This window comes from Grus americana, chromosome 3 (assembly GCF_028858705.1).
Source record: "Grus americana isolate bGruAme1 chromosome 3, bGruAme1.mat, whole genome shotgun sequence".
Classification (NCBI taxonomy): Eukaryota; Metazoa; Chordata; class Aves; order Gruiformes; family Gruidae; genus Grus; species Grus americana.
Window position 1 is genome coordinate 107,452,115 of NC_072854.1, and position 27,673 is coordinate 107,479,787.

The 27,673-nt window shown below is 45.2% G+C and overlaps 1 protein-coding gene across 1 annotated transcript in view; it reads left to right on the forward strand.

The window, feature by feature from the left end:
- Positions 1 to 22,335, forward strand: part of CAPN14 (calpain 14) — a 31,711-nt gene extending 9,376 nt beyond the window's left edge. Inside the window, exons 4-23 of the mRNA XM_054821077.1 lie at positions 412 to 481; positions 1,431 to 1,549; positions 2,182 to 2,318; positions 3,424 to 3,598; positions 4,308 to 4,373; positions 5,766 to 5,851; positions 7,123 to 7,197; positions 7,859 to 8,022; positions 8,722 to 8,885; positions 9,633 to 9,644; positions 11,601 to 11,806; positions 12,358 to 12,394; positions 13,257 to 13,319; positions 14,934 to 14,991; positions 16,752 to 16,816; positions 17,222 to 17,290; positions 17,415 to 17,493; positions 18,689 to 18,805; positions 19,449 to 19,504; positions 19,776 to 22,335. Coding sequence (XP_054677052.1) covers positions 412 to 481; positions 1,431 to 1,549; positions 2,182 to 2,318; positions 3,424 to 3,598; positions 4,308 to 4,373; positions 5,766 to 5,851; positions 7,123 to 7,197; positions 7,859 to 8,022; positions 8,722 to 8,885; positions 9,633 to 9,644; positions 11,601 to 11,806; positions 12,358 to 12,394; positions 13,257 to 13,319; positions 14,934 to 14,991; positions 16,752 to 16,816; positions 17,222 to 17,290; positions 17,415 to 17,493; positions 18,689 to 18,805; positions 19,449 to 19,504; positions 19,776 to 19,802 — 1,845 coding nt within the window. The 3' untranslated portion in view covers positions 19,803 to 22,335. The remainder of the gene's footprint in view (positions 1 to 411; positions 482 to 1,430; positions 1,550 to 2,181; positions 2,319 to 3,423; positions 3,599 to 4,307; positions 4,374 to 5,765; positions 5,852 to 7,122; positions 7,198 to 7,858; positions 8,023 to 8,721; positions 8,886 to 9,632; positions 9,645 to 11,600; positions 11,807 to 12,357; positions 12,395 to 13,256; positions 13,320 to 14,933; positions 14,992 to 16,751; positions 16,817 to 17,221; positions 17,291 to 17,414; positions 17,494 to 18,688; positions 18,806 to 19,448; positions 19,505 to 19,775) is intronic.
- The last annotated feature ends 5,338 nt before the right edge of the window (positions 22,336 to 27,673 follow it).

Genomic DNA, 27,673 nt, shown 5'->3' on the forward strand with positions numbered 1-27,673 from the left:
AGTAATAATGGAGGAGCAGGCCTGGCAGGTCTGAAGGGTTGTCTTCTCAGTAAGGTGTTCGTGGAGACCCATGGTGATGCATCTGAGCACCAGTGGCTTATGTCGGAGACCAAATTCAGTGTAGACCAAGCACAAATGCGTGCCCAGGCTTGTGTCAGGTTAGCCAGAGCACATGGTAACACTAGAGTTATACCTGAACCAGAACAATGTCTGCTGGGACAAAGGGACCCTAAGTATTTTGAAAGCTTTGAACAGGCAGATGGAGTGTTTTGTGTCACATATCCATGAGGTTTCTACATCCTAGACTAGGAACTCACTGGATTTCCCATCTCATGAGATTGTGGCTCTGCATGCAGAAAGTCACTGCCTTTACTCTCTCCTTTTTTTTTTTTTTGGTTGTGTACTTCCCAGGCTTTGCACAGAAGTCCAATATTTTATGCTCCAAACAGAAAGCAACTTGATCTCTGCCAAGGATTGGTGGGTAAGGAAGCTCCTTTCTATAGATATCTAAGTATTCTTATAAAAGATAATATTTTGTGTGGAATTTTGACTGTATAAAACTTGGCATAGAAATAGAAGGCGCGCATATCCTTCACTTGGTGTGAATGAAGCAATCATTAAGATGGGATAGGCTCAGTAAAAAACCTGGCAAGCTTCAAGGTGGGATATGAGGGGTGAGATGTATCTCCATAAACTGAAATTGCCATTCTCTGCATTGCTTCTGTGCCTGCTAGTACTGCAATAGGAAGTGATCCTGTGCTCTTTCTGATTCGTAATGTTGCTGCTTGATAATTGAACAGAGACCACAGAAGCAAGAAAATCCAAGATTTTCGCTGTCTTTGTAGCTAAGGCCTAGTGTGAGTCTGTTCTCTTCCCAGCTTTGCAGTTAGAAAAATAATTTTTATGCCTGTGTTACCTAAAGTAGAAGGATATATTGTCATCTGCAACACAGGTAGGGGCAGACTAAATTATTTTTTTAGTGCTTTAAGCCCTTAAACACAAAGTCTGATAAGTACAGTCTTGCATGTGAGATCCACTGGAAATTATTTTTTTCTTCTGAAAAGTTAATATTTTCAAAGAAAAAGGAAAATTTTTTTTGTAGTGTGCCTTTACAGAGGACAGAAAAAACCCCATGCAACGTCAGTAAAAAACCAGAATGTTTCCTTTGAGAGCTATTTCTTGTTAAATTTCTTATTTAACCAAACAGTATCCAAATGAAAAGATCATGAGAGAATGATTATAAACCAATCATGGTTTGGTTAAATACAACACACATCTAGATTGTCTCATTTTCTGTGTATGATTTGTTGTTATAATTTTAAAAACATCAGCACAGCAGCTTTTCTGCTAGGATCTTGGTGGTGTTCCTGAACTTGGCTGACAACTCTTGCTTTTCAGCCAACTATGTATGTCTGTTTGTCTTGGCATAGAGAACTGCTGGTTCCTGGCGGCCCTGGAAGCCCTGACGTTCCACCAGGACATCTTGGCTGCAGTCGTGCCACAAAACCAGAGCTTTGAGAGGAAATACGCTGGCATTTTCCATTTCCGGGTACATCTGCTCCCCCAGAGTGCAGGGAGGTCTTCAGAAATCCTGTGTCATGTTTTTTGTCACACCCTTAGATGATGTGTACGTGGTTCCCCTTGGCCAGGGGCAAGTGGCCAGAGGGGATCCTGGCCTGCAGGGCAGCCCATCAGCCCTCCCACAAAGCAGTGCAGGCAGTGGATCAACTACAAGCTAGTCTAAGGATATACCTCCACTTAGCCCTTCTCTCCAGCTGTGCCCTACTCATATTGTAATCCAGACAAAAGTCTTCTTCCATAGTGGCAACAGTCAGCAGGGCTTGAGCACATCTGCTCCAATCTTCTACCCCTTTGCCCAGCTCTTGCTGCAACTCTGCTACCCTACAGTTAGGAAATCCTTCCCCAGAAGCCCAGCTGTGCCTAATTTCCCTACTTAATCCTTTTATACCTGATACAGGTATGGGCTTTGTTTTCTCCTCTGGCAGGGTGGGACAGAGGAGTTGGCTCTGTGGGTGAGTCAGCACATCCCACTGACCCAAAGCAGCCTTCCCCCCAAGGCAGCTTGTCCTGTGCCCATAGCTAAGCTATCTTGCCTTTCCTGTTGTTTCAAGAGGAGGTTCCTTCCAAGGGAAACATCAGCTCATTCCTTTCCCCTGACAGTTCTGGCACTTTGGTGAATGGATTGATGTGGTTGTTGATGATCGCCTGCCGGTGAATGAGGCGGGGGAGCTGGTCTTTGTTTCCTCGGTCTATAAGAATGTGTTCTGGGGAGCCCTTCTGGAGAAGGCATATGCTAAGTAAGTGACTCATTCTAAGTTATGCAAATAGTATCTCTAAAATATGTTGGTTGGTGCCTACACAGTTTGTTCTTGTTTATAAATGCATCTCCTAGGCCTTGCCACATTTGGAGTGTAGTAAATGGTTCTCATCTTTCTATTATTATGCAGTAAAAGCTGCCACTGCAGTGGCTGTTACCAATTCGGGCCCTTGAGTTTAAATCCAAGGGTTTAGGAGTAGGTGTGAAAACAGACCTGTCCTGGGGGGTTGTCCTCCAAATGTTATCGCTGTTTGGAGTGTATTGGCTAGGATGATGCCTTGCTTGTAAATACTGTGGAGGAGCTGAAGGCCACAGATAGGGATTTTCAAAGGTGAATGATTTCTGATGCCTCCTTTGATGTATTATCAGCTTGAGAAACCTCCAAGGAGTTTCACTTTGGGGGTCTGCTGAAGCATTGTACTTTGTTTTTTGGTAGAAGTTTCTGCTCTGGGGTCCCCCAAAGCTGAGGCATTCAACAAGTCACACGGCACAGTGAGAATACTGGCTTCTCTCCAGGGTGTTTTGTCTAGAGTGGCTTATCAGGACTAAGAAGAAAGCAACAAGGCATAACTGATGGAGTTTGTTAATCATGGGCTGAAATAATCTCTGCAGAGCAGGGAAAAATCCTAGTTAACATTGAGAGAAAGATCACAGCAAAGGAGATAAAGTTCAGTTATTTTCATTTGATGTTAGTGTGAGAACAAAAAGACTGGAGAAAACTGCACTGCAATGGTAAAGAAAATCAAATTGGAGACTGAGCTCTCAAGACAGTGTGCACTATATCTTAGATCTCTCTGGTGATAAATTCAGGCAACATTTGCTAAGGCAGAGTTATCAAAGTAATGATGGTCATGTTCTCACTCCTGTGCAGTGAGGGATGACCGTGAAGAGTCCCTTTCAGACTATGGCCAATCTTGGAGGCAATTTGCTAGATTCCCCTCTTCCTAAATGCCAAAGATTCCCCTAAAATTAAACATGAGTTACAGCCTTCCTTTTGCTTTTTGCAAACCTTTATTGTATGTTTTCATTGGCATGCTGTTCTCAACCTATTAACCCCAAGAATATATTCATGTCTTTTTTGCTAGACTCTATGGCTCCTATGAAGATCTGCAGATTGGGCAAGTTTCAGAAGCCTTGGTGGATTTTACAGGTGGTGTTAATATAAGGATCAAGCTTGCAGCAGCTCCTCCTGATCTGTGGGATATCCTGACTAGAGCAACCTACAGCAGATCTCTCATGGGCTGTCAGACACATTTAGGGGTGAGACTTGGACTGACATCAAATGGCTTCACAGCTAAAAGCCTTTCCAAACCTGTTTCCCTCTACTCAGCTAGTCATTGTGACTCAAAAAGTGTCAAAGCTGTCACACATGACTTTCTGTAGAAATAACATTCTTAACATTAAAATTTGTGCATGGATTGATTCTGTGCTGCTCTCAGCTCCCTGTTATGTTTAGGAACTGGTTTATCTATCAAAGAACCTCTATTAAATAAGGAACTGCATTTTCTCATTTTTGTTAAATAAATTTGCCATTTTTACAAATGGTGCAATGAGGAACAGAGACTCATGGAATAAGCTTATAGCTAAGATAGAGAGGTGTGTAGTTCAGAACATGACTTCAAATCTTGGCTTTCAAGCCTTATGCTAACACTTCAGGTGTTGGCAAACCCTACTGTTCTGAAAATCAAACCTTAACGTTCTGGACTTTTAAAAAGTGAGATGGTCTCTAGCCAAAGATCCACAACTTAGGAAGGCACCTTCCCAATGAACCTTCCAATTCCAACCATACTGGAAAATATGGCTGTTAGGAGCTTAGACTTAACTTTTTTTCAGCTGAAACCATTCTCCATTTGCTTTGAGAGTCATTGCTTACACAGATACAGGTCTCTGGTGTTGGTATGAGTCTGTTGTGTAAGTAGGGACAGAATAAAACGTTTGTTTTTCTTTTGTTTCTCTTCCTTGTATACAGGCAACAAAGGTCCTGAAGAATGGGCTTGTTGCTGGCCATGCCTACACAGTAACTGGTATTAGAAAGGTAAGACTAGCCCTAATGTCCTGGGTCCAGGTTGGTTTGGATGTCAGCAATTTTTATTGCAGTCATAGGTTCAACCCTTAATCAACTACAGTATCTCCTCCCCCAGTGCTCTTTTCTTAGTCTAAGGCTGAAAGAGACTGCGTGGTTTGTAAAGATTCACATTCCAGTCTGTCCATTTTAGTATCATGACCTTGATGCAAAGAACAATGGTTCTAGATGAGCATATGTCTAAGGGTGGGAATGATTCATAGGGCTCTGCTGAGATCATCACCTACAAATGCATCTTGGCTGTTAAGGAAGAATGGACTGGCCTGTGGGGATGCTGGGACGATGTGCTGAAACCTGCTTGGGGTAAAAAGCCTTCCTCTGAAGTCAGACGAGAGGCCATAGAGAAGTAAAGATAATGGAATACAAGGGCCAAAACATGAAAAACTGCAGCTGGAAATGTGAATCAAGGCTAAAGTAAGGGAACCGAACTGGGCTCCTGTGCAGAGTGCAGGTGGACCCCACCGATCTGCAGAAGTGTAATTGGGAGTCCCCTAAAGTTATTTGTCTAGGGGTAAGGGACAGTAAAATAATAGGTCCCAAAGAGTGGGAGAAAGCTCAAGCTTTCTCCTCCTGGTGGATGACTATCTTGTCCAGCCTCAGAAGGAGGTTGACAAGGATGGTAAAGGACTTTGTGGGGCTTTGGACGTGTGATATAGATGTGGGTGAAAGCATGTTCAGTACTTCTAGCAAGAGATACTAGGAAAGCTGGAAGAGATACCATGAGCTGAATGATGCACACCTGTGTCTCCCACACACAGCAGGAGGGTTTTAGGTATGGACTTTATCAGTGACATGTCTGGCTCCTCTGATGGGATGAAGAGCCAGGCAGGAGTAAGGGACTGACTGAACACGTGGAGCTGATGTGAAGTCAGCCGTTCGGCTATATGTTGCCAAGAGCCCGCAGTCGGCCTGGTTCCCTCATCTCCCACCATGACATCCCAGTTTGGGAGGCACTAATCTATGTGGTAACCCCATGGGCTGCATTGTGCTGTGCCATTGCACTGGGGTAGGGCTTAGCTTTCACAGTAGTACAATCCTGCCCCCACATAAGCACAGAATGAGCAGGTGTTGGAAAGAAAGAGGAATTCACGGTCGAGTCTCCAAATTAGGGATCTGTGAGGTCTCTGGTTTCAGTTATAGAAGGTAAGATAAAGCATCTTAATCTTTTTGTGTTGGCATTGAGAGTTGCATGTTCATAGATTTTTATTTACTTTTTTTATCATCATACTTGCTGGCATCTATGAGAACAAGCAAAATTTTTGTTAATATCTGACATAGTACAGTGATATAACCAAGGTCTCTGCAGTTCTCATCTGGTTAAGTACAGTGTACTGTTTTCTGCAGGTGACCTGTCAACATGGACCAGAAAACCTAGTGAGACTGAGAAATCCATGGGGAAAAATTGAATGGAAAGGAGATTGGAGTGACAGGTGAGTTTAAAAAAGGGAATGTCTGAAGCTGAGTGGGAGGGAAAGTTTCTTGGAGGAAGGATGCTGCCATCTTCAGGCATGAATTAGTGCTGAGAGCAGCATTAAGATAAGTAAGTTGCTTGCGCAGACCCTCTGGTTTCAAAGCAATGACTCAATAGATTTATGTTTCTCCAGCAGATAGCGCTCACATAGTTGGGCTCACTTCACACATGCAGCTTCAACAAGCTTAGTTCTCCTTTTCCACTCACTGAATGCCAGAGGAAACATAATACAAACATCAGACGCTGACCACGTTGCTGTGATCTGGATGGCATGCAAAGTGACAGATAGCTGTGCAGGAGGCTCTAAACAAACGGCATGTTTTAGGGCACGCAGTCCTTTATCACAGGAGGGACTGTCAAGCCCTCCATGGGCTGCAAAGTGTTGGAATTGGGTGGCTGCAAAGGATTCCTCCATCCTGGCTGTTTGGGGAAGTACAGTTGGGTATGAGATCAGAGGAAGCAGCTAGTGAGGCAAATAGGCAGATGCAAATATAGGACCCAAATTTTTTGATTGGGATCCATCAAAGACAGTGGTTTGCATTCTAGACCATGGGCAACTGTAGACTTGTGTCCTATTCCTCTTGAAGCGAAGCATGTTCGTTCTTTCCAAGCTTCACTTTGTTCCCTGCACGGACCCTGTTCGCTGAGGCTCAGAGGTAAAGAGGAGGGAAGAGCACAGGGAGGTGTTGGGAATGTGAGTGACTTTCACCTTGTCTGCAGAGCAGTAACTTCTCTGATGCGTGTCTGTCACATAATGACAACATACCAGCTGTTCCTGTTGAAGAGCATAATGAGCAACATACTGTAGGCCTGCCTTTTAAACGACTCCCAGCTGCCTCTTGTGCTGTCCTAGTCATTCATTCATTATGCCAAACACTCTTCCTATTATGTCTCCTTTGACAGAAAATTAACCAACAAAACAGGTCTAGATTTTTATATTTTAAGTACTTGGAAGCTGCATGTGCAAGTGAATAGACTAGCTGCTGGAAATGGAGCATTTCTGGCTTCTGCTGGAGAAAACTGGAGCCATTTAGCTACATCTCACAGGACCCAGAGTGCTTGTGGAGAGTCTCCTGTGGCTGAAGGCATGTGGGGCCTGTGTTTGGCGGGGGATAAATATGGAGATATGTGGGGGCCAGGGATTTGGCCTCTTCTTACAGAGGAAAGCTATGTACTCTGCCTTGAATTTGAGGCCACGTTTGGTTAGTCACCTCATGTTTTTGCCATCAGCTCTTACAAATGGGAGCTGCTGAGTCCGAAGGAGAAGATTTTGCTGAGGAAAAAGAAGGAGGATGGAGAATTCTGGTAATGGCACAGTCTCACCTCTCCCCTCTCTTCCAGTAGCTCTGGGGCTGTGTCTGGAGATGAAGCAGCACATTGCTACTTAGGTCAAGGCCTATGTGACCTGCTTTATAACAGCCCATGCTTGCTTTCTTGCTCTCCTCCTCTGCTTGATGATGTGAAAAGCAGTAGCTGTGCCGACATGGAAGAGATGCACTGTTCCTCAATGGCAGGGATGAGGGAGAAGCAGGACACTGCCAGGTGTCCCAGGGCTGCTGGAGACATGGGCAGCTTTCAGGAGCTTTTGTCCTGCCTTTAATTTTTAAGATGGTTTTGGGAAGTGCTTGCTTGCCTGGTGTTTGTTCGTGGTTTCTCCACAGCTTTCGCCACGAGGTGGCAATGTTGTCGCCCGTGTCATTTCACTGCCATTGCTTTGGTGGCAATATTATTTTAATCTCTGTGCTGCTGTCCTTTGCTGAAACTTTAGTCGTGCACTTGCTGCTGCTAGACGCTGCTGCTGGAGCAGACGCTCTCTTCTTTACTGCCTAATAAAATATGAGCATTACCATATGTAACACAGAATGGTGCGGCTTCGAAATTCTCTGCTCCCTTTCACTTTCTTTTTATAAGCCATATGGACTAAACTAAACTGCTGACAAGATATCTCTTGGCACTCTTTTCCCAGGATGTCTCTGCGAGATTTTAAGATTCATTTTGTAGATCTGATGATCTGTAAATTAACTCCAGACCTGATGAGCCAGGAAGATGGGAAGAAGTGGATGTACTCCCTGAAGAGTGGGAGATGGGTTAAAGGAAGCACAGCAGGAGGAAGTCTGGGATTCTGTAACGGTGAGGAGTGCTTAGGGATCTTTCAGATGACTGTGGGGTGACACTTCTCTGCTGACTCAGTTTCCAGCACCTTATACCTGTTAACACAAAATTGACAACAGAAACATGCTCTTCCTGCTTGACCCTCCACACAGACATCAGAAATAAGCAGCTGAAGGGCTTTGACTAGCTTCTGCTATCACAGAAGGTGCACCACTTGCAGACGTAGGGCAGTGGGCTGGTTATGATCTGAAATGAGCTGCAGGAGTCCTAGGATCAGTTGCCAACACTGAGCTGCTTTGGGGCATTAGACTTGTCTGTTAAAATTTGCATTTTCAGCACCTCCAGAGAGTGGTATTTTAAGTAAAGTGAATGGGAAATACAGAGGCTCAGCCCTTCTGGAAGCAGAGCAGGTGGTCTGAAGTCAGCTAGGCCATACACTGGAGGTGATAGAGGAATAGTGATATATTTATAAACAAAATGAGCTCTTAGTTGCAGGTGAGCAGAAATGTAGTTCCTTGTTCCTGGGCCTTCCTTCTGTCTTACATAGCGATTGTACTGCTAAACTTGTAAACTGCACCCTAAGATCAAATCCCTGTGGAGTCTGGAGCTCCATACAACCTGTGGCCTATTCAGTCAGATGCCAGGCATTGTGTGGGAAGCTGGCAACCAATTTTGTGATGGAAAATGACATAAAAATGTTTTTCATGTTTTGTTTAGGCACGTTTTGGATGAACCCTCAGTACTGGCTGAATGTTTTACCAGTTGAAGACAGTAAGAAAAAGCTGGGTTCCTGCAATGTGGTTATATCCCTGATGCAGAAACACAGCAGCAAACACCGGAACCGAGCTCCTCACCTCTTCATTGGCTTTTCACTCTACAAGGTGCAAAGAATTGCTTTGCCTTTCTTGCTTTCACCAAATAGGAAAACTTCCTGCCCCTGTAAATTATAGAGCTTTGCAGACTGAGAGTTTTGTTGTGTGCAGGGTGATCTGTGCTTATTTCTCCTTGCCTCTGCCCAGTCTCCTCACACATCAGGGCTAGGCTCCCCTGGGCTCTGTGCCCCACTTGCTGCCTCTCCAGCACGCTGTGTGTCAGCCTGCAGAGTAGTGAGAAATGCCTCTTGCTTGAGGGCACGCTGGGCTTTGTTTTTCCCTCTCTGAGAGTATGTGCAAGAGCTGGGAGAGGGTGCCACGACTCCTCTTACTTTGGGGCAGGGAGAGCGCTGCCCTCAAGTTATTTCCAGCCATGGTAAAATTGTGCTTGAGAAGTTGAGTGTATGACGTGGCAGCTGCACCTGTGTGCATACTGCTAGTTCCCTGTGTATCCAGGGGTAGGTGGATATCACTAGAAGGAGCAAGAGTTCCCCCCTCAATTCTCTGCTTATCTGAGTGCCTTGCAGAGCCACTCTTCTCCCTTGAACAGAGCCACAGCTCTTGTTGCTGCTGTGAGTTTGCACAGTTATGGAGAGATGGCTGTGGGGAAGGGTTTTCAGATGGAGGGGCTGAGGTTTCTGAAGGCAAAGGCCCCAGCCAATCATCCGTAGCTGCCTTCCACCAATGATATGGCTCTGTTGTGTGAGACCCAGAGGTCCTTGTCTGACAGATGCTCTGTTTCTTTTCTTTCTGCAGGTGGACCTACAGGTGAGTCCCTTGTCACCACTGCTGGCTGTTTGCTGGGGGACCTCCTGGGCTGGTGCAGCTGTTGTGTTTGCCTTTGTTCTTTGGCTGACAGCTGGTAACAGTGTGTTTGAGTTCAGTGAGGCACTATAGTAAGTCACTATTAACGCAGAGCTATCTGCTGACTCTTCTGAAGAGCAGCTATATCAGGAGGGCTCAGTGGCCTTAAAAGGGAGCATTAATTGTTCAGCTTCTGCACTGTGTCTTCAACAGTATTAGAAGTGGCATCAGCTTTTACTGATCAGTGTTTACTTTGTCCCTACTGCCACTGTGAGATGGTGCCCCAATTCTTGGCTGTATCTAAGCTGCACTCACTGCAGCTCTCAGGGAAGCCAGAGCTACTTTTCTGCTGCCGCCCAGTCTTGGGATGAGGTGGGAACAGAACCTGTGTCCCATGCACGTCAGGGGTCTCCCAGGGAGCTCAGGTTCCTTCCTGGCTGGGGATGCTCTAGAGCTGATGCTACAGGTGTTTTCAGGTTCCTCAGGCCAGCTGTATTTCTAGCATTTTCTTTAGCCAGGAGCCTTTGGGACCTGAGGAAGGGCCCTGGAAGTTAAACCCTGATGCAAGTCCCAATTTTGGCCCTGACCTCAGAGGGCTATTTAAAACAGAGAAAGGTTTAGCTCCTTTTATCTTGAAAGGGCATATCTACCACTCTGTTACTACTCAGAACACCTCTTAAATGAGAGTCCCTTTGAATTTGGGCTGGCAAAGAACTAGTTTGGGTGTATAGTCAGGGCAGCACAATTGTGTTCCCAGTTACTGTATTTCTAGCATGGTAACCATGAGGTAAGATGCCACTCCTTCCTGACTTAAATATTTTGGGCACTATCAGGGTTACAAGTGAGTTAAACTTCCTGGCAGAAGGGGTCTGGTGTGGCCTTACCACACTGCTGCTGCACCCAAGGGGGAATGGTGGCAGTCAGGACTTTAATTTCAGGTTTGCAGCTGTTGCCAAGATCAATACAGAGAGATGGCAAGCTGAGAGCATCTAAGGTATTGGAACTACAGTCAACAAAGTATTGACTGGGATATAAAAACTTTGAATTTAACATAAGGGGCATGAGGAGGAGTAACCCTGAACCCTTCAGAAGAAAGATTGCTCTATTAGTAAGAAAAATACTGGCAAAGGAAGAAGAACAGCACCTCCACTGCCTGGCTGTAGAGTAAGATGGCTAAATGTGTTGAGGAACAGCCAAGATCAGAAGGTGACAGTGGTTTTAGCTAGCAGGATTATTTATTTGGCTTGTGTACTGGGCACTCAGTAGCATTAAAAATGAGTTCAGTGTTGCCTGGATCAACACTTCATCCATCCTCCTATTGCAGAAAAGTTTGTTTTTGGTTTTTTTTTTTTTTTTGGAACAAAACATCTGTAAGAGCCAAGAATGCCAGGCAGATCAAGGACACATGCATGGAGTAAGGGCTAGGTTGCTCCTGCAGTACTCTCAGATCACACATGCTCTGAAAAATCCTCTGCTACTAGATCCCCAGTGCAAAGGACAAGCTGGGAACAAGGTGCATCGTACCTATGGGATAGGAGGGGTGTTCTCTAGAACAGTTCCTGCCTGCAGTCATTTCTGCTAGTATGAAAATGACTTGTGCAGTAGCCACTTTGACAGAAGCCACTTCTCCTCCCCAGTCCTTGCTGCTGTTCCCTGCAAGTGTTATTATATTGTTGATAAGATTGCAGGAAGCCCCATTCTCTGCCATATTAGTATTGGGCCGGGGCGGTGCATAGTGAGAACCACCATGTCCTGAGAGGAGACTGAGTCCTTTGGGCCCTGTTATCTGCTTGTGCTGTAAAAAATTCTGAGGTGTGAAGGCAGGGTGTCTATACCATGCCTGTGAATTCTCCATGGTCCTTTTGTCCATTTGTTCAGCTGGTGCAGAACACATTTATCTTCTGTTTCTTCCCCTAACAGTACCAGGAAAGCAGCAGAAAGCTGCCTCCAGCCTTCTTCACCCGACACCAGCCTGTGAACAAGCACCAGGTCTTCCTTGATGAGCGGGAAGTGACTCATGACTTCCACCTGGAGCCTGGTGTCTATATGATTGTCCCATCCACCCTGGAGCCTCAGCAGGAGTCTGAATTCATCCTGCGGGTCTTCTCCAGGAAGCACGTCCTTCGGTGAGATGCTGCTGCCCCTCTGCCAGCACTTAATTCTCTGGGATGGTGGGATGATTTGATCTTTCTAGTCTAATGGGTGCAGCATAAAGGCTTTACTCTGCAAAAAGCAGCACAATCTCTTTTGGAGAGTCTGGCTGTAGGTTTCTCCCACCTTAGGGTGCTCAGTGGCTGAAGCACTGCTTTTGGCCTTAGACTTTCAAGAAGTGTTGAGCTAGGCCTGCACAAGGGATTCTTGCAGAATACCAATGTTTGAGACTGTGGAGAAGGACAACAGTTTTTAATGCACCATCAGTTTGCCAGGAGACCCTGCTGGTGATGCTAGGATGATTGCTTGTGCAGAAATGGTGCTTTGGAGAGTTCAACTGTCAGCAGCCCCTGGGGAGCCGTATGGACTTGAGGGCTTCCCTTACTGCAGCTGTAGCACTGCAGAAAAATAACATATGCTGCAACAGCAGGTTGGGGATCCTTCTGGGGATGGGGAATGCCACCTGTGATGAGACAAACAACTCAGGGATATCTCCTTAATGTGTCTGCTTTTTTTGCATCTCCAGGGAAATGGGTGGGAACACCAGTTTCACCCTCTCTAAGGTGAGTGAGTATGAGGGGACTGGGAGGTCTGTGGCTTGGTCTTCAGGTCCAGTTGTTGGGTTTTTCCTGTTGCTCTGCCCTATGGAGAGGCAGAGTGAGAATGTGAGTGCTTGTGTTGCAGCACTTTTAAAAGTGCAGCTTGGGTTTACAGGTGGAGTCCCTTGGACCATGTGGACAGATACAGTCAAATGTGGGGGACGGGCAAATTTTTAGATGCCTTTGTTAGTTGCCTTTTTGCAAATTTCTTTTAGTGACACCATCTTACTTGCTCTACAGTCTTTCCTGTTCATGGCTTTTTGGAGACTCCTGGTCTATCCTTGCACTTTTCCCCACTCCTTTCATGCCTTGCAAGTTTTGAAGACAGCATGGGACCTGAGCAGTATTGTTCCCATGCAGCTGTCTATAGGTTATTTTCAAAATAACAGAGCTCAATGGCAGTGCGTGCATATCGGCAACTTGTGCCAGAGAGTTTATAGCGTAGTCTGTTCCCCTGGCATAAACAGGGCCATTCCTTCTTTCATCTCCTCTATTCTCCAGTATAAAGGAGGACAAGAGACATTTCTCTCCTTGGCATGGAGTGAGCCACATCCTTTGTTGTTGTACAGCTTCGTGGGGGAGAATGTTTCTTCCCACTGAGTGTTATCTGAGTATTTCTTTCCAAGAAATAGCATTTCGATGAGGTGGGGAGCTATCTTACTGGTGGGCTGCATTAGTGATGCAACGTTTATTGCAGTGGTGGGGAAAAGGTGGAAGGGCAGGGGAAGAGACTGCAGTTCTGGGAAAGCATCTTTAGTAACTCTGTCTTGGATGGCGATATTTTTCTTCCTCGAGTTAATGATTATTATTTTTTAATATCTTAAAGGAAATTGTTGATAGGTATGAAGGCAAGAGTTGGCAGGATTTCTTCACAAAGCATTTTGAACAGGTAAGTGTGTGCATGAGCTGCCAGGGTAAACTCCTCCAGAGCTATTATGTAGCTCTGTGAAAGTAAAAGCATATGGGTGTTCAAGGGAGGTCTGGATGTGGAAGTGTGGGGAACAGAGAAGGGCCACAGGAGGTTGGGCTGTGTGTACAGTGATGATTCCGTGCAGTGGACTTGACCGCAAAGCTTAGGAATATGTTGGCCTTGAGAGAGGCATACTTCTTTACACAACAGGGTGTGAATGTCTGGAACTTAATGCCACAGGACATTGTGGATGTGACAACAGGCTCAAAGGGTATTAGCAAACTGATGGGCAGCAGGTCCATAAACAGATACTAAAGGACTAGGCAGGGATGTACCCTCTAAGATCCCTTTTCCAACAGGTGTGGGTGCCAGGGAAACAGGAGAACGGACTGCAGAAGCTGACAGGGCTCACGTGCTCTCCCTAAATATTACTTCCTATTGCCTGTATTGGTGACAAAGTGGTGGGCTGTGTGGGTCCATCCTACCCTTTAGGGTGTTCTTACACTCATTGGGGAAAGTCACCTATTAGAGAACACCCCCTGAAACACTGACACTTGTCTCGCGCATCCTTCATCACAGTTTGATGGCAGCTAACTTGCTTTGTGGTGAAGTACCAGGTGTCACATCACCTCCTTCTTTCACTAATTTTCCTAGTGAAATATGGTCCTTACTGTGAAAGATTCTTTTTAGTGAACTCTCTGGCCTGTTTTGGGACAGAGTTGACCTTCACGGATCCCACTAACTATTGTGAGGGCTGCAAGTGTTTTGCCTTTCAGAAAAGGTGGCTGAGTTTATTCAGCAGCATACCCTGTATTTTGCAAACAGAATTTCAAAAAAACACATTTACACTTTTGATAGCAATACTTTGATGGAAGCTGTTACTAAAAACAAGCAATGCTTTTACTTTTTGCCACTTATTTAGGATTTTGAGAATGGTGTGGCTTTCAGATGTGCTAGAAATTGCCACATATTGCGAGGTGCTGGTACTTTGCTGCCAGGAGGTCTGAGTATGCACAGAGGTGAGCAGTACTGCCATTTCTCAATGTATTACCCTGGCATGCCTCAGTGATCTGAAAACAGGTTTTTATTTTTGAAGAGTGACATTAAAAAAAAAAAATCCTCCAAACAAATGTCACAGTTTCTGAAAAACCTGTAAACTTTAGTATAACAAGGAGGAGGGGAAGTCTCTGCTTTCAAAAGTTCAGGGAGGAAGTATTCCAAAGTTTCCACCTTTTTTTGTTTGTAAATGATAAAAGGGAAATATTTGAAGCAAGTCTCTTGACAGTGTGCTTGATGGGACAGATGGCACCAGGGCTGAAAGGTTAACAGTCTGGATCCTCACTCAGTGTAAATCTGCACTACCGTATTGATCTGTGTGGAGCCCTGAGAACTTAGCCCAGAGCAGACTGCAGCTCTTGCAGGCTGAGAATCTTGTCATATTCAAAGGGAGTCTTTTCTATTGATTTTCACAGTGGCTGGAGCGGGGCCAGAAAAGCAGAGAATGAAGATGGGACATGCTGGGAAAACAAAAGAGGGAGAAAAGTGATTTAATGCTTTAAAAAAAATAAATAAAAATTCTCTTCCATATCACAGAATCCTGAAATAAATGCTGTTCAGCTCCAGAGGATCCTGAATAATATATCTTGGAGAAGTAAGTGCTGAGCAATAATGTTTCTGTAAAATAAACCCTCTTAGAGGAAAGCCTCAACTCTTCTATCTGTTTCTTGAATTCTGGGAAGACAAACTGGCTTGAGTCTGACTGAATTGACTCTTCTGATGCCATGTTAGATTTTCAGAGAGAAAGGATTTGCTGGGATGTGAATCAACATGGTAGAAATTTTATAAGCGAAGCTAAGCTAGTTTGAATTTCAACAACTGAAAGAATGAGGGGGAAGAGCAAGCATAGATATTGGGTGTGGATGCAGACTCTGAGTTTGACCTCCAAACCCAGCTTGACCTCAGCCTTGATTTTGAAGCTATCTCGCTTCACCCTGTGCCATTGCCACGGTCTTGGCAGTGCCACCGCTAGAAGGTGTAGAAAGTTAGCCTGGTATGTAGGCAGTTAAGCGGTGGAAGGGGAATGTGTCTTTACCTCAATGTGCCTGGTTCATGCCTGCTATTCCTATTTACTCTTCCCTGCACTGCATGCATAGAGCTGTTCCTTGCTCTGTTTGTGTTTGGGAGACAGGATGGAGGTGTGGGTAGGCTATGTAACTTATGCTTGTGAGAACCAGGTGCGCCCTGAGGTTGTCTCTTCCGTGAGGACTGTGACATCCACTCTGCCAGTGGCAGCCCAGACCCATCCACAAGTTCATAATTTAGTCTCTAGTTATAAATAACACTACCTGGGCAGCAGCAAGGTGTTGCAGTGGCTGTTTTCTCTGAACAGCAATGAAGTTACAGATATAATGATGAATCCAGTTTTCCTTCCCAGTTTCTTCACTGGTAACAACCAATGTACAACACAAAAAAGACACCATCCAGCCGTTATAGGCAACAAAGAAGACGGACAAAAGGCTGATGTAATGCCTTTTTCCACTTAAGCTGAATTTGACATTGCTCCCTTTTCTACAAAGGTGGACAAGGATAGCTCTTGTGTCTTTGCAAAGTGACCCACCAGGCACTGTCTTATCGGAGAGAAGACTGTTGAACAGAGAGTCTTTATTTTTCATAAGTGATTGATTTTTAAGACATTAATTTAAAACTTTACAATACTCGATTCATATTTACTAAACAGGGCTATTACAAGATTAAAACATCTTTGCTTTCTGCAGAGAAGAGATTCGTGAGTTATGGCTCTGTCCTTTGCTCAGTGGAAGTCTACAGACAATCTATAATCATGATTTGCAGTGAGATTAGAGTCTATTTCTGTTACTCTTCATGTAACTTATGTATGAACCAAGAATGCTAAGCTTTGATGCAGCATCATGTTTTCAGTGATGCCTGTACTTTTAATTATATTAACAGAGCTGTCAGTGTGTCTGTGAAAGAGAGAGAAATTTAGCACAAGGGTTTCAATTACTCTGCAGTGCTGCTCCCCAAAGCTCTTCAGGTCAAGTGACTTTGCTCAAGGTCATGCAGTAAATTCTGTTTGGGATTACAGCTTTGGATGTCCTTTTCCTTCCATTTTCTCTAATAGCTGGAGATAGTGCACCATATTTCATTCTGTATTACATGCCTGCAGGGAGCTCATATTGGATTTTCTGAGACTAGTAGAATCCATCCTGTTGCTTCATATTTTTATCACCATAAATGATACATTTTCTCAAGTGGGCCTAAAGTTTCACAAAGGCTTTGGGGCCTGAACCCTCTCAAGTGAGGGGGAATTTTGTGAGAGTCTGTTTTTCTGAGAGGTGTTCAATGACTCCTCAAAACAATCTTTTTTTTTTTTTTTTTTTTTTTCTTCTCCAGATTTCCAGAGTTTTCGGCTGAGTTTCAGTCTGGACGCTTGCCAGGGTATCTTGGCGCTCCTGGATGTATCCTTGGCATGACTGATACTTCTGACTCATATAATACTTCACTGGAGCATTATTTCTTAGGGCAGACTGGGTGTTACTGTGATTTCTTTACCACTGGGACATGGCCCTGCTTATTGAACTTCTCACCCTCCATAATAACACTTCAGCTGTGACAGAATGGAATTGGTTTGGGAAAGGGTTGATTCCTGCTGCCTCTGAAATCAGCAGCCAGGTTTCCATTTACTTTAGTGGGAGGAAGATTAAGCCTATACATAGGTTTGTGGGCTAAGAAATCATTATCCTCATATTATAACTGTGTGAATGTTAAAGTGGCTATGAGTTTTTGGTTTGTTTGGGTTTTTTATGTAATGGGTGCTCTCTGAATTTTAATTGAGATGTTCTGACCTTAATTCTCCTATGAAGCTGAATGCCTCTGGCACACTGAGTATCCAGGAATTCAGAGTCCTGTGGAAAAGGCTGCTTTTCTATTTGGTATAACAATAATTTCTGGCTCCCCTTGCAATATCTCCCTGCTTACAATCCCTTTTGGTGTTGTCTGTTGTTTTTTTTGGTGGGGGGTTTGTTTTATTTAAAAATATTTCCCCTGTTGCCCCAGGAAGTTTTCCAGAAAAGAGACACTAGCAGATCAGGAAAGCTTGACCTTGTGGAACTGCATGCAGCTGTACAGGAGACAGGTGAGCCCACAGCACATCTTGACAAGTCTCCTCCTCTTCCTCATAAAGGCTGGAAAAAGCCCAGGGCTCGGAAACATCCTGAGAATTGTAGGTAGAGCCCAGGGAGAGTGGAAAACAACATAGGCTGCATGGTCTTAGCCATCTCTGCTTCCTTCTTTAGCTGGGTAAACACATCTGAAAACTATTTTGCTGTGGGATGGGCTACTTAATCTTTGTCCCAGTGTGGTCTCATACTGACAGTTCTCTGAAACAGAAGTGTCTTATCTGTTTTAGACCCAGTTTTTAAATCCCTTCCTGTTCATTTCGAAGTTAACTTTAAAAGACTGTATGGGGTTGTGTGGATATGTGCAGGAGGCCAGATCTAGCTCATATTAAATTGCTACCTCAGTTGAAGATGACAGCTCAGGGACTGAACCTGGAAGTGTGGGACTTGCATAGAGGCAATACCAGTGCCAGACTTCACTAATATAATGTCTGAAGCTTGATCTAGAAGTGGAAGACGATATATTTGGTCCAAATATTGGACCAAGCTCTGTTGCTGTTACTGGGCTTTGAGTGGGGGCTGGTGCTCAGTCTTGTAACTTCTTTTGCATGTTTACAGCTTAAATATCACTCCTTTTTTGGTGCATGGTTCACCCAGTTCATCTGAGTCAGTGAAAGCACAGTGAGAAACCCAGGCAGACCTCTGCTAAAGCAAACTAAAATCCCAGGCCATGAATAGAAAATACTTTTATTCCTTGCAAATGCTGCTTGACATTGAGACTGATGCTTTTTGCATGAACTCCCTCTGGGTTTTCTTTTTCATCTCCCTTCCTACCTTCTTGTGGATTATTGCTCTTAAATGCAGCTGCTGTTATTACCCTCATACCCCATGAGCAAAGGATGCCCATGAGTATTTTATTCCAGCTCTGGCAGGACTGCGAGTATAGGGGATCAGATCTGAACCTTTTTAAGGTTGGAGGAGATGTCTGCACGTAGTGGTCTGGTTTGGGCTGGCTAATGTTTGATTATCTTGGGGGAGGTTTGAAAAACCAAGCTGTTGGAAGAGGGCTGAAGATCATTCAGTTGTGCATACTGACAGCTGTGTGCACACCCATAGCTGTGCACATTCAGATGCGTACAGCTGGGAGGTGCCATCTCATTCTGGTTTTCCTTTTTTTTTTTTTTTTTCTTTTTTTTCCCCCCTCTTATGAAGGCATTTCGCTCAGCAATGAAGTTTGTAATTTGATGGCAATCAGATATGGTGACCCTGACTTAAAGATCAGCTTTGAGAGCTTTGTGTGCTTCATGCTTCGAGTGGAGATCATGGGAGGTGAGGCTGGCGTTACGTGGCTGGCCAGGCAAGCTGGGCTGCCCAGCTAAGCCCTGGCCCTTCTTATGCTGCTCCGGCTGGCAATGGCAAGGTCAAAATCCCAAGGACTGGGTTTCTGAATAAACCAAGAGTAACCAATTTAAAGCAAGGGACAGCTATAGAGGAAATCAAGCTCTCTCTGCTGTACGTACCAGAGTGATTTAGCTCTCTGCAGGTTTGCACCAGCCTTCTGTAGGAGGAGGTAGGCAAATTACAGATGGAGACTGCTTATTTTCCAGGGAGAGCCTTAGAATATACCTTTGGTAGGATTGCAGTTGTGATGATGAAACAGCTGATGCTCAGTCTGTGAGCTCGTGCTGTAGGCACTTTGCACATATCTCAAAACTGTAGTGGTTGAGGTTGGGACCACCTGCATTTTGAGGTTTCACAGCTGGATGGACAGACAGTAACATGCCAGACTTTGTTCAGTTGCTCCTTTTGTCCCAGCTCTCAGGGATCTTCCAGTGACAGAACAGAGTAGCTCACGTGCCCTTGTGAATAGCCTACAAACTCTGCTTTTGAGGTTTTTCCTGAGACAGAGTGTCTTGGCTGGCATTGATCTCTTGGCTATCAAGTTAATGCTTTTCATTTATTTCTTTTGCAGAGGCCTTTCGCAACTTAACGCAAGATGGCAAAGGGATATATCTCCGGGAATCTGAGGTAAAGCCTGTTCCCTGGCTATCAAATGCATTGCAAGTGGCACTGCATGTTTTGTTCTGTACCGTTAAAAAAGGTATCTTTACCTGATCACTTACAGAGTAGACTTGAAACAACAGGGAGCTTCAGACTTCTAAGTCTTCTGCTTTATTATGGCTTCTGCTCCTTCTGGAGACAGAAAATCTCCAGTGCCTATAGTCCACTTCAGTTGTGAATATCCCAGAGGTCTCACAGGGATGGATGAGTTCAACCCACTTTCCCCATTATTTTACAGTGGATGATGATGACGCTGTATTCCTGAAGCAATGCTCTAGAGGAGAGGACAACCAGGCCGGTACCAGGATGAGGAAGGTTGCTTTGGGTCAACTTTCTGTGCACACTGGACTCTCTGTGCTCAGCCCTGCAATTTACCTCGTATGAAAAGTCTTCCCCTCAAGCAGACTTGACCTAATAGTCACAGACTTGGTGAACTGCAGTTTTGGTAATTAATGTATTTATTTTGAGTCCTATTTCACTTCAGACAACCCTTCTGAGAAGAGACTGCTGGATGCCAACCGCTACGAGTGCACAGTGTGACGCCTTGGAGCGCAGTGGCTGTGTCGTTGGGATCACCTATTTAATTCCGATGTTACACTGTTATTGTTATAGGATGGCATACGTTGTGTGTTACAGGATGGCTGTGCTTGGTGACAGGGCTATTGAGCATGGGATAAAAATGGCCCCTGCCCTGAGTAGCTTGTAACAAGTAGTTCTGCTGCTGCTAGGCCCATGGTAGAGGGCAGGAGTCTGTGTGCTTGTGGGGACTCTTGGAATGAACACTTTTCCCTAGCCATGACTTGGAAAGGTGATTTGCAAGCTTTCAAACTGTCTCTTTTGCTTTTATAAGTCAGCATAGCCCCATTGAAGTGAACCTAAGTTGATTTGACCAGGTGATGAGCCAGGTATTCAGCTCTTTGTTGTGGATGGAGGCTGTGATGTTTGCATATTTGTTTCAGAAAGGCGGTAGGTTTTCCCTGCAGATTGAGAAGTACAGTACAGTGAGAAGGAAACTGATCCCATATAGTCTTTAAGTCACCGGAAATTGGCAGGGAATAGATGTTCTCTGTAGCATGATACAGGAGCAGTCTGGTAAAACATTTGGATATTTGTCAGTTACTTTTTATAAAGTGGATGAGAGAGAGAGAGCGTGTGCGCGCATTTTTAAACGATGCAGGCATATGCAGGTTGCAGCTAATTAAATAGTGGAAACTGGGTGCGTAGCTGTGAACAGTGTTAGAGAACATGTTAGAAGTGGGACTATTCACACCAAACTCGGTGCTAGAGTTACTTGATGCATCTATCTGTAGGATCCTTTTTCACTGTCTTACCATTTATTTACTTGGGCTGGAAATTTCCACACTAAGTGCCTGTTACAGGTTGCTGCTTTGATTTTTTTTTTTTTTTTTTTTTTTGCATTCCCATGGACAGCACAATTGTGGCTCTTTTCCAGTGCACAGCCTAGTCTGGGCGCTGAATGAAACAGAGCTCCAATGGGAATGAACATATAATGACAGACCATACTCTAATGCCTTTGTAGGAATGAGTTGTATTAAGCTTGCATAGGCAGCCTTCCCTCTGGCTTTTTGTGACTCTTTAGGTTCTTAATCTCATAACTGTCCTTTTAGAGTGCATATGAGATTCAGGAATGAGGTGCACTGTGGATAAGAATGTAAACACGAGCCTTTCGCTGAGCTCAGGTATGTGCTTACCACTGCATTGAAGCCTCTGCAACAGCATAAGCATGTTTAGAGAGAAACCCCATGGTGTATAAGTGTTCCCAGTCAGGAGGCATTAAACAGTAAAAACAACAGTGCACACTTTATTCCTCAGAACAGTCTGTTTCTAAACAGTATCATTTTCATACTGTTTTTATGAGAAAACTGTTAGAACCTGATAAATAGATAGCTGTGTTTGTACTTGTTTATAACAGATGATATATCTATCATCTATTGTGAGTGGCCTACTGTGGTGTCACTGGAGCCACGGGGTTCAGATCTGTGAAGCAGAGCAGGTTAGAGGGAGCGGGGACATCCACGGCCCTTGAGCAGCAGCGTCGCAGCGCTGCCGTCCTGTTGGGCTGCCAAACAGGTTCCCTTAGCAGCTCCTGTCACAAAGCACGTGCTCTCTCCTAACTGTCATACCTCTGTTTCCTTTTGTGACTCGCAGCTGAACATGATGGTGCAAACTAAATTAGCCTCATTTAATTTGCACTCAACTCAGTGGGGGATGTTATAAACACTGATTTACTGCGTGCAGGAGCAGCACTGCAAGAACTGAAAAGGTTGATTGAGAGAGCATAGGTCTTCCTTCTTCAGTGCACTCCAAAAAAAGATGGTCCCTGGCCCCCACAGGGATGGCTAGGGGGGTCTGTGTGAGTGCAGAGTGTTCACAGCAGGACTCAGTTGGACATGATGGGATGAAAATCTGTCAGTCCCAACTGGGTTTGTTGCACAATGTGTGTAATCAGCTGAGCAAGACTTAGTTAGGGCCGGGAGTATGCTGGACATAGCTTTGCCACAGGCCGTGTGCAAAACTGCGGTGCAGGACACCCAGTTTCAAATTACAGTTCATTTTAATGTTGTACACATTGGTTTTTATATCGGATTTTGTACTTATTTACTTCACACCTCTTTAATGCAGAGCAATGTAATTGCAGGGAGATTATTTTGCTATTGATTACTTGATCCAGGAAAGAAACAGAATTCATCCATGCCATGAATCACTAAGCATTTGCAGCAATAAACTTTATTGAGCCATGTGACTTGCTGTTACAGAATTGTAAAGAATGCTTTACTGGAATGATTATACCAAACCGTGTACAATTCAAACTGAATTATCTGGCTCACAATAAAATGTTTTTGGCAAGGGCACCTACTCGGACACTGTGAGGCTTTTATATTGCTAACAGAATAACGTTTTCTGGGCAATTCTGAAGATATATTACTCCTCATTTACAATGTGCATTGTGGAAAAAATGGTCTAAAAGGCTGCTGAAGGATGCATTCGTTTGTAACCACAGTGTTTATAGAGATGCTGAGCTTTGCAGTGGGTAGTATTGCTCTAGCAGAAATGAAAGAAAAGTGGGGCTGCAGCTTGAAACGAGTATTGCTAATAAAGGTCCTTTTTGGAAAAGGCAGGTGCAAGTAGCAAGAATAGCAAATAATGGCTGGAGAGCGAAGAGGAGCTGGATGATGAGGTATGTTCTAACAGTAAGACTGAGATGAAATGGAAAGGAACTAATCAACCCTTTGCAAACAAAATATTCAGTTAGAGCTTATTGCCACAAGATACACACAACTGGAAGTATTTCATGTTTCCTGGATATAGTTGGTGCACATGTCTAGTGTGCAGTCGGGGTGCAGCAGGTACCTGTCAGCCTCGCTGCGTCCATTCTGTATGGTCAGGGCTTCTGTCCAGATGGCAACAGGACAGGCTCTACTCTCAAGCCTAACAGGATTCAAAAAGGGGCTGAGACTTACAGCAGCAATAAGCGTGGCTGGAGCAGTCATGGCCTCGGTGAAGAGTGGTGGCAGAGACCTGACATCTGGCTTCAGGCAAAAGGTTAAGAGCTGTCCTCTGGGCACAAATCGCCCCAAGGCAAATCACCTCAGGATCGTGGGGCTCTTGCCCCTGGACAGCTAGGGCTGACCACCTTTGGAGAGATACCAAGCTGGTGCATGTTTGAAATAGGAAGAAATACACAGATTATTTCTGCCTAGGCAATCAGTTAAAATTTGGAGATCTACATACTGTTGAGATGCTGCAGTGTAGTTCTCTGTCTGAGGTCACATCTCTCCTTTTCACCAATTTTACAGTAGGGTCAACACAACTCTTGCCTTACCTAAAAGTGTGTTACAGCCCTTTGCTGGAAGGTATTCTATTCATGTAAGTGGCTACTGCACAAACTACGGTCATGGCTGACCAAGCTCTACCCATGGACTTTGACCATACCACAAGATGCTCTGTGTAGAATGAAAAATGTTGCTTTGTTTTTAATTATTAAGCAGTATGTGTAATCCTAACTCCATGACCCACAAAAAGGGCCTCTAAAGGGCAAGTTGTGATTGCACCAGAGCCATAAAAATGAGGATTTTTGAAGCTTTTTGGAAGGAAATCCTGTTTCCTTGGGCAGATGGTGCCCAGTGGCTGGCCACTGACCAGAATGGGTGCAAGGTGTGCCAGTAGCACAGGCCTTTGCACAGGGCAGTGATGGGAATGAAGAGACAAGATGGGAACATGGGATCAAAGCCACTTCCAAATCCAAGTGTCCAGCAGTTCTTGCTCACCCTCTCTCCAGTCATAGAATCATAGAATGGTTTGGGTTGGAAGGGACCTCAAAGACCATCTAGTTCCAACCCCCCTGCTGTGGGCAGGGACACCCTCCACTAGACCACGTTGCCCAAAGCCTCATCCAACCTGGCCAGCGATGGGGCATCCACAACCTCTCTGGGCAACCTGTTCCAGTGCCTCACCACCCTCACAGTAAAGAATTTCTTTCTAACATCTAATCTAAATCAACCCTCCTTCAGTTTAAAGCCATTACCCCTTGTCCTGTCACTACACTCCCTGATAAACAGTCCCTCTCCATCCTTCCTGTAGGTCCCCTTCAGGTACTGGAAGGCCGCAATTAGATCTCCCCGGAGCCGCCTTTTCTCCAGGCTGAACAACCCCAACTCTCTCAGCCTGTCCTCATAGGAGAGGTGCTCCAGCCCTCTGATCAGCTTCGTGGCCTCCTCTGGACTCATTCCAACAGCTCCATGTCTCTCCTGTACTGGGGCCCCCAGAGCTGGATGCAGTACTCCAGGTGGGGTCTCACAAGAGCGGAGCAGAGGGGCAGGATCACCTCCCTGGACCTGCTGGTCACACTTATTTTGATGCAGCCCAGGACACGGTTGGCTTTCTGGGCTGCAAGTGCACACTGCTGGCTCATGTTGAGCTTCTCATCAATCAATACCCCTAAGTCCTTCTCCTCAGGGCTGCTTTCGATCCATTCCTCGCCCAGCCTATAGTCGTGCTTGGGATTGCGCCGACCCACGTGCAGGACCTTGCACTTGGCCTTGTTGAACTTCATGCGGTTCACACGGGCCCACCTCTCCAGCCTGTCAAGGTCCCTCTGGATGGCATCCCTTCCCTCTAGCGTGTCAACCACACCACACAGCTTGGTGTCATTGGCAAACTTGCTGAGGGTGCACTCGATCCCACTGTCCATGTCACTGACAAAGACGTTAAACAGTGCCGGTCCCAGTACCGACCCCTGAGGAGCGCCACTTGTCACTGTTCTCCACTTGGACATTGAGCTGTCGACCACAACTCTTTGAGCGTGACCATCCAGCCAATTCCTTATCCACCGAGTGTTCCATCTGTCAAATCCATGTCTCTCCAATTTAGACACAAGGATGTCATGCAGGACAGCGTCAAATGCCTTGCACAAGTCCAGGTAGATGACGTCAGTTGCCCTTCCCTTATCCACCGATGCTGTCACCCCATCATAGAAGGCCACCAAATTTGTCAGGCATGATTTGCCTTTAGTGAAGCTGTGTTGGCTGTCACCAGTCACCTCCTTATTTTCCATGTGCCTGAGCATAGCCTCCAGGAGTCTCCAGTCCTGCAACCCAGCAGGAGAATCAATTAAAAGAATGGGATTTCAAAATTTGCAAACCTTAAGTCTTTTTTTATTTCCTTTGTGAGCTCTTCAGGCCAATGTTTCAAGCTTTCTGCCCAAACACAGAGGGCTGTGGAGACTTTTCTTCCAATGTTAGTCCTGCTGGACTCTGGCTGAACGCAATGCTGTGCTCTGAAGTGGAAGAGTGGTGAAAAGCTGGAGTTTTCCGCAGGCGTGACATTTACATCCAGATTCAGAAAAATTAAGGGCAAAAATCCCCTTTGTTATTATTTACAGCGCCACAGTGCTGAGGGGAGGAAGATCAGGTCCCTGGGGTGCTGGCTGCTGTGTGAACTGGAGAGCAGGACGTGCGTGCGTCTACTTAGAAAAAGAAGCACTTCTGCAGTGCCTGAGGGGCTGTGATCTGTCTGTGTTCAGCCTGGGGCTCTGCAGTCAAGGCTTGATCTGAACCTCAGTCTCCTGAAGCCCAGCCCACCAAGGGAAGCTCCTCTTCCCTTGGCATACCAGAGCGTTGCTGTTCCATAACCCCCATACTGCTCTGAGCCAGGTTTTTCCCATAAGCAATGCTTCTTTCTCACTGTACCCAGGAACTCGAGTTATGATCCCGGCCCAAGGTTTGGGGCTTGCCAAGAAGCTAGCGATCTCTGGGCAGATCTGCACCTTGCTGTCTGCACGTACTCCCACACCCCCCCACACCCCATCTCACCTTCCTCAAAAATAGTTGCAATACTGTGCTGAAGGAGAAGGGAAAAAGACCTTTATTTTTTTTCCTCTCCTGCTCAGGGAGCAGCTCCTTGCAGAACGAAATGCTAACGAGCACCTTTGCCTTTTCTTCCTGCTGTGTCTTACACTGGATTAGACCTGAAAAGCAGTATCATCAAACTTGAAGTTCAATTTATCAGTGCAGTCAGGATTGATTTGTTACACTACCTATTCTGGGGAAATGAATGTCTCCATCGCGTTCCTTTCCAATGCAGGCAGACCTTTGTTTTGCTCAGATCAGCTATGTAATGTAGGAAGCTGACTTTCCACAGATAAAGGAAAAAAACCTACAAAATCCTGACTAATTCTACCCAGCCTGGCAGTGCCGAGACTGATGCTACTTGCAAAGCACCCACTTGGCGTTATGGTGGCTGCAGATACCTGGCAGAAGAAATGCTCTCTGCCTGGGTTTATCTCCTGCTTTTATTTTTGTTGTTGAAGTGGTGGAAAGTGTCATAGAAAAAGATTCTTGGGTGAACTACACGTCCCCTTTATCACTAATAACATTATAGCTGGATGGTCAGGTTGGTCCTTGGAGTCGAAATTTGTAGTAAGAGTCAGGTTGAAAACAAAGCTGGCTTTTGTAGAAATTTTCAGCTGTTCTGTGATACACTGGAAATGGACTTTGCTACTGCTGTTGAGGGGAACAAATATTTTCCAGGAAAATTTGCACCTGTAATCTAGCACAGGGGATCTCTGTTAAGAATGCATGCAATTAAAATTCCAGTTTTCTCCTGAAGCCCATTTTGATGGAATATTTAGTGAACCATGTACAAATGTGGAAATTACATTTTCAGATTGAAAAGACCCAGAATGTGGATTGCTATGAAGAGTCAGATTTTAAAAAGCCCCATTTTTTTTTTTCTAACAAGTCATGTACGCATCTCATGTGGAGGGAAGGGTTAAGAGCCGAGCAGTCTGTGGAAATGTGGAGATCCTCACGCTCCTGAAAACGTGGCTGTGAGAAGGATGTCTATAGCTGGTGCTCATTAAGCGAGACGAAATGAAAGAAGTAGTTGCTCTAAAGTAGCTTTTTTTCCTCAGGTAAAAGCGGGATTTCTTTCTCATAAATACACTGCAGCTAGACATAAACCACTTATTGCTTGAAAGCAGCCCTGCGCTGCTGAAGAGCTGGAGCTCATGAGTGAGAAATCGGGTCTTAAGCAACCTTGACCCAGGTGCTTTCAGCCTGGCTGCTGGCAGCGGTGATGCTGCTTTTTGCTTGGGCTGAGGCTGCAGAAGACTTCTGCCAATGCAGCTAAATGCTGAGTTTCTGGAGGGTACGAGGAACGGGGTTATGTCTGAGATAGCCTTGTTACCACTTTCTCTTTCTTCCTGCTGCCTCCTTCAAAACCAAAGTGTTAGCTAGGAGTACCACTCCAGAAATTGTGGCCATGCCTGCTCCTCAAGTCTCTAGATCCAGCCCCCCTATAGCGTGTTTCCCCTAAAAACTGAGCAGGCAATGCAGAGCTTTGGAGCGCGCAGGTGAGCGCGCCCCTTCCAGAGAAAGGGTCATGGAAATGGCCACGGGCCATTTTGGATGCAGGGAATATCTTGAAGGGCTACAGATCTTTGGGTGTGAGATTTCATGTTGCCGCTTTTCTGTAACTTGAGTGTTTATTGTCATTTATCGTGGTTCCTTTTAAAAGGAAAAAGAAAACAAACTCAACATCACACACTCTTCCTACCTGCTCCTTAATCTTACACACAGCTCAGAAAACCCTGCTCTTAGGGCATGAGTGCACATG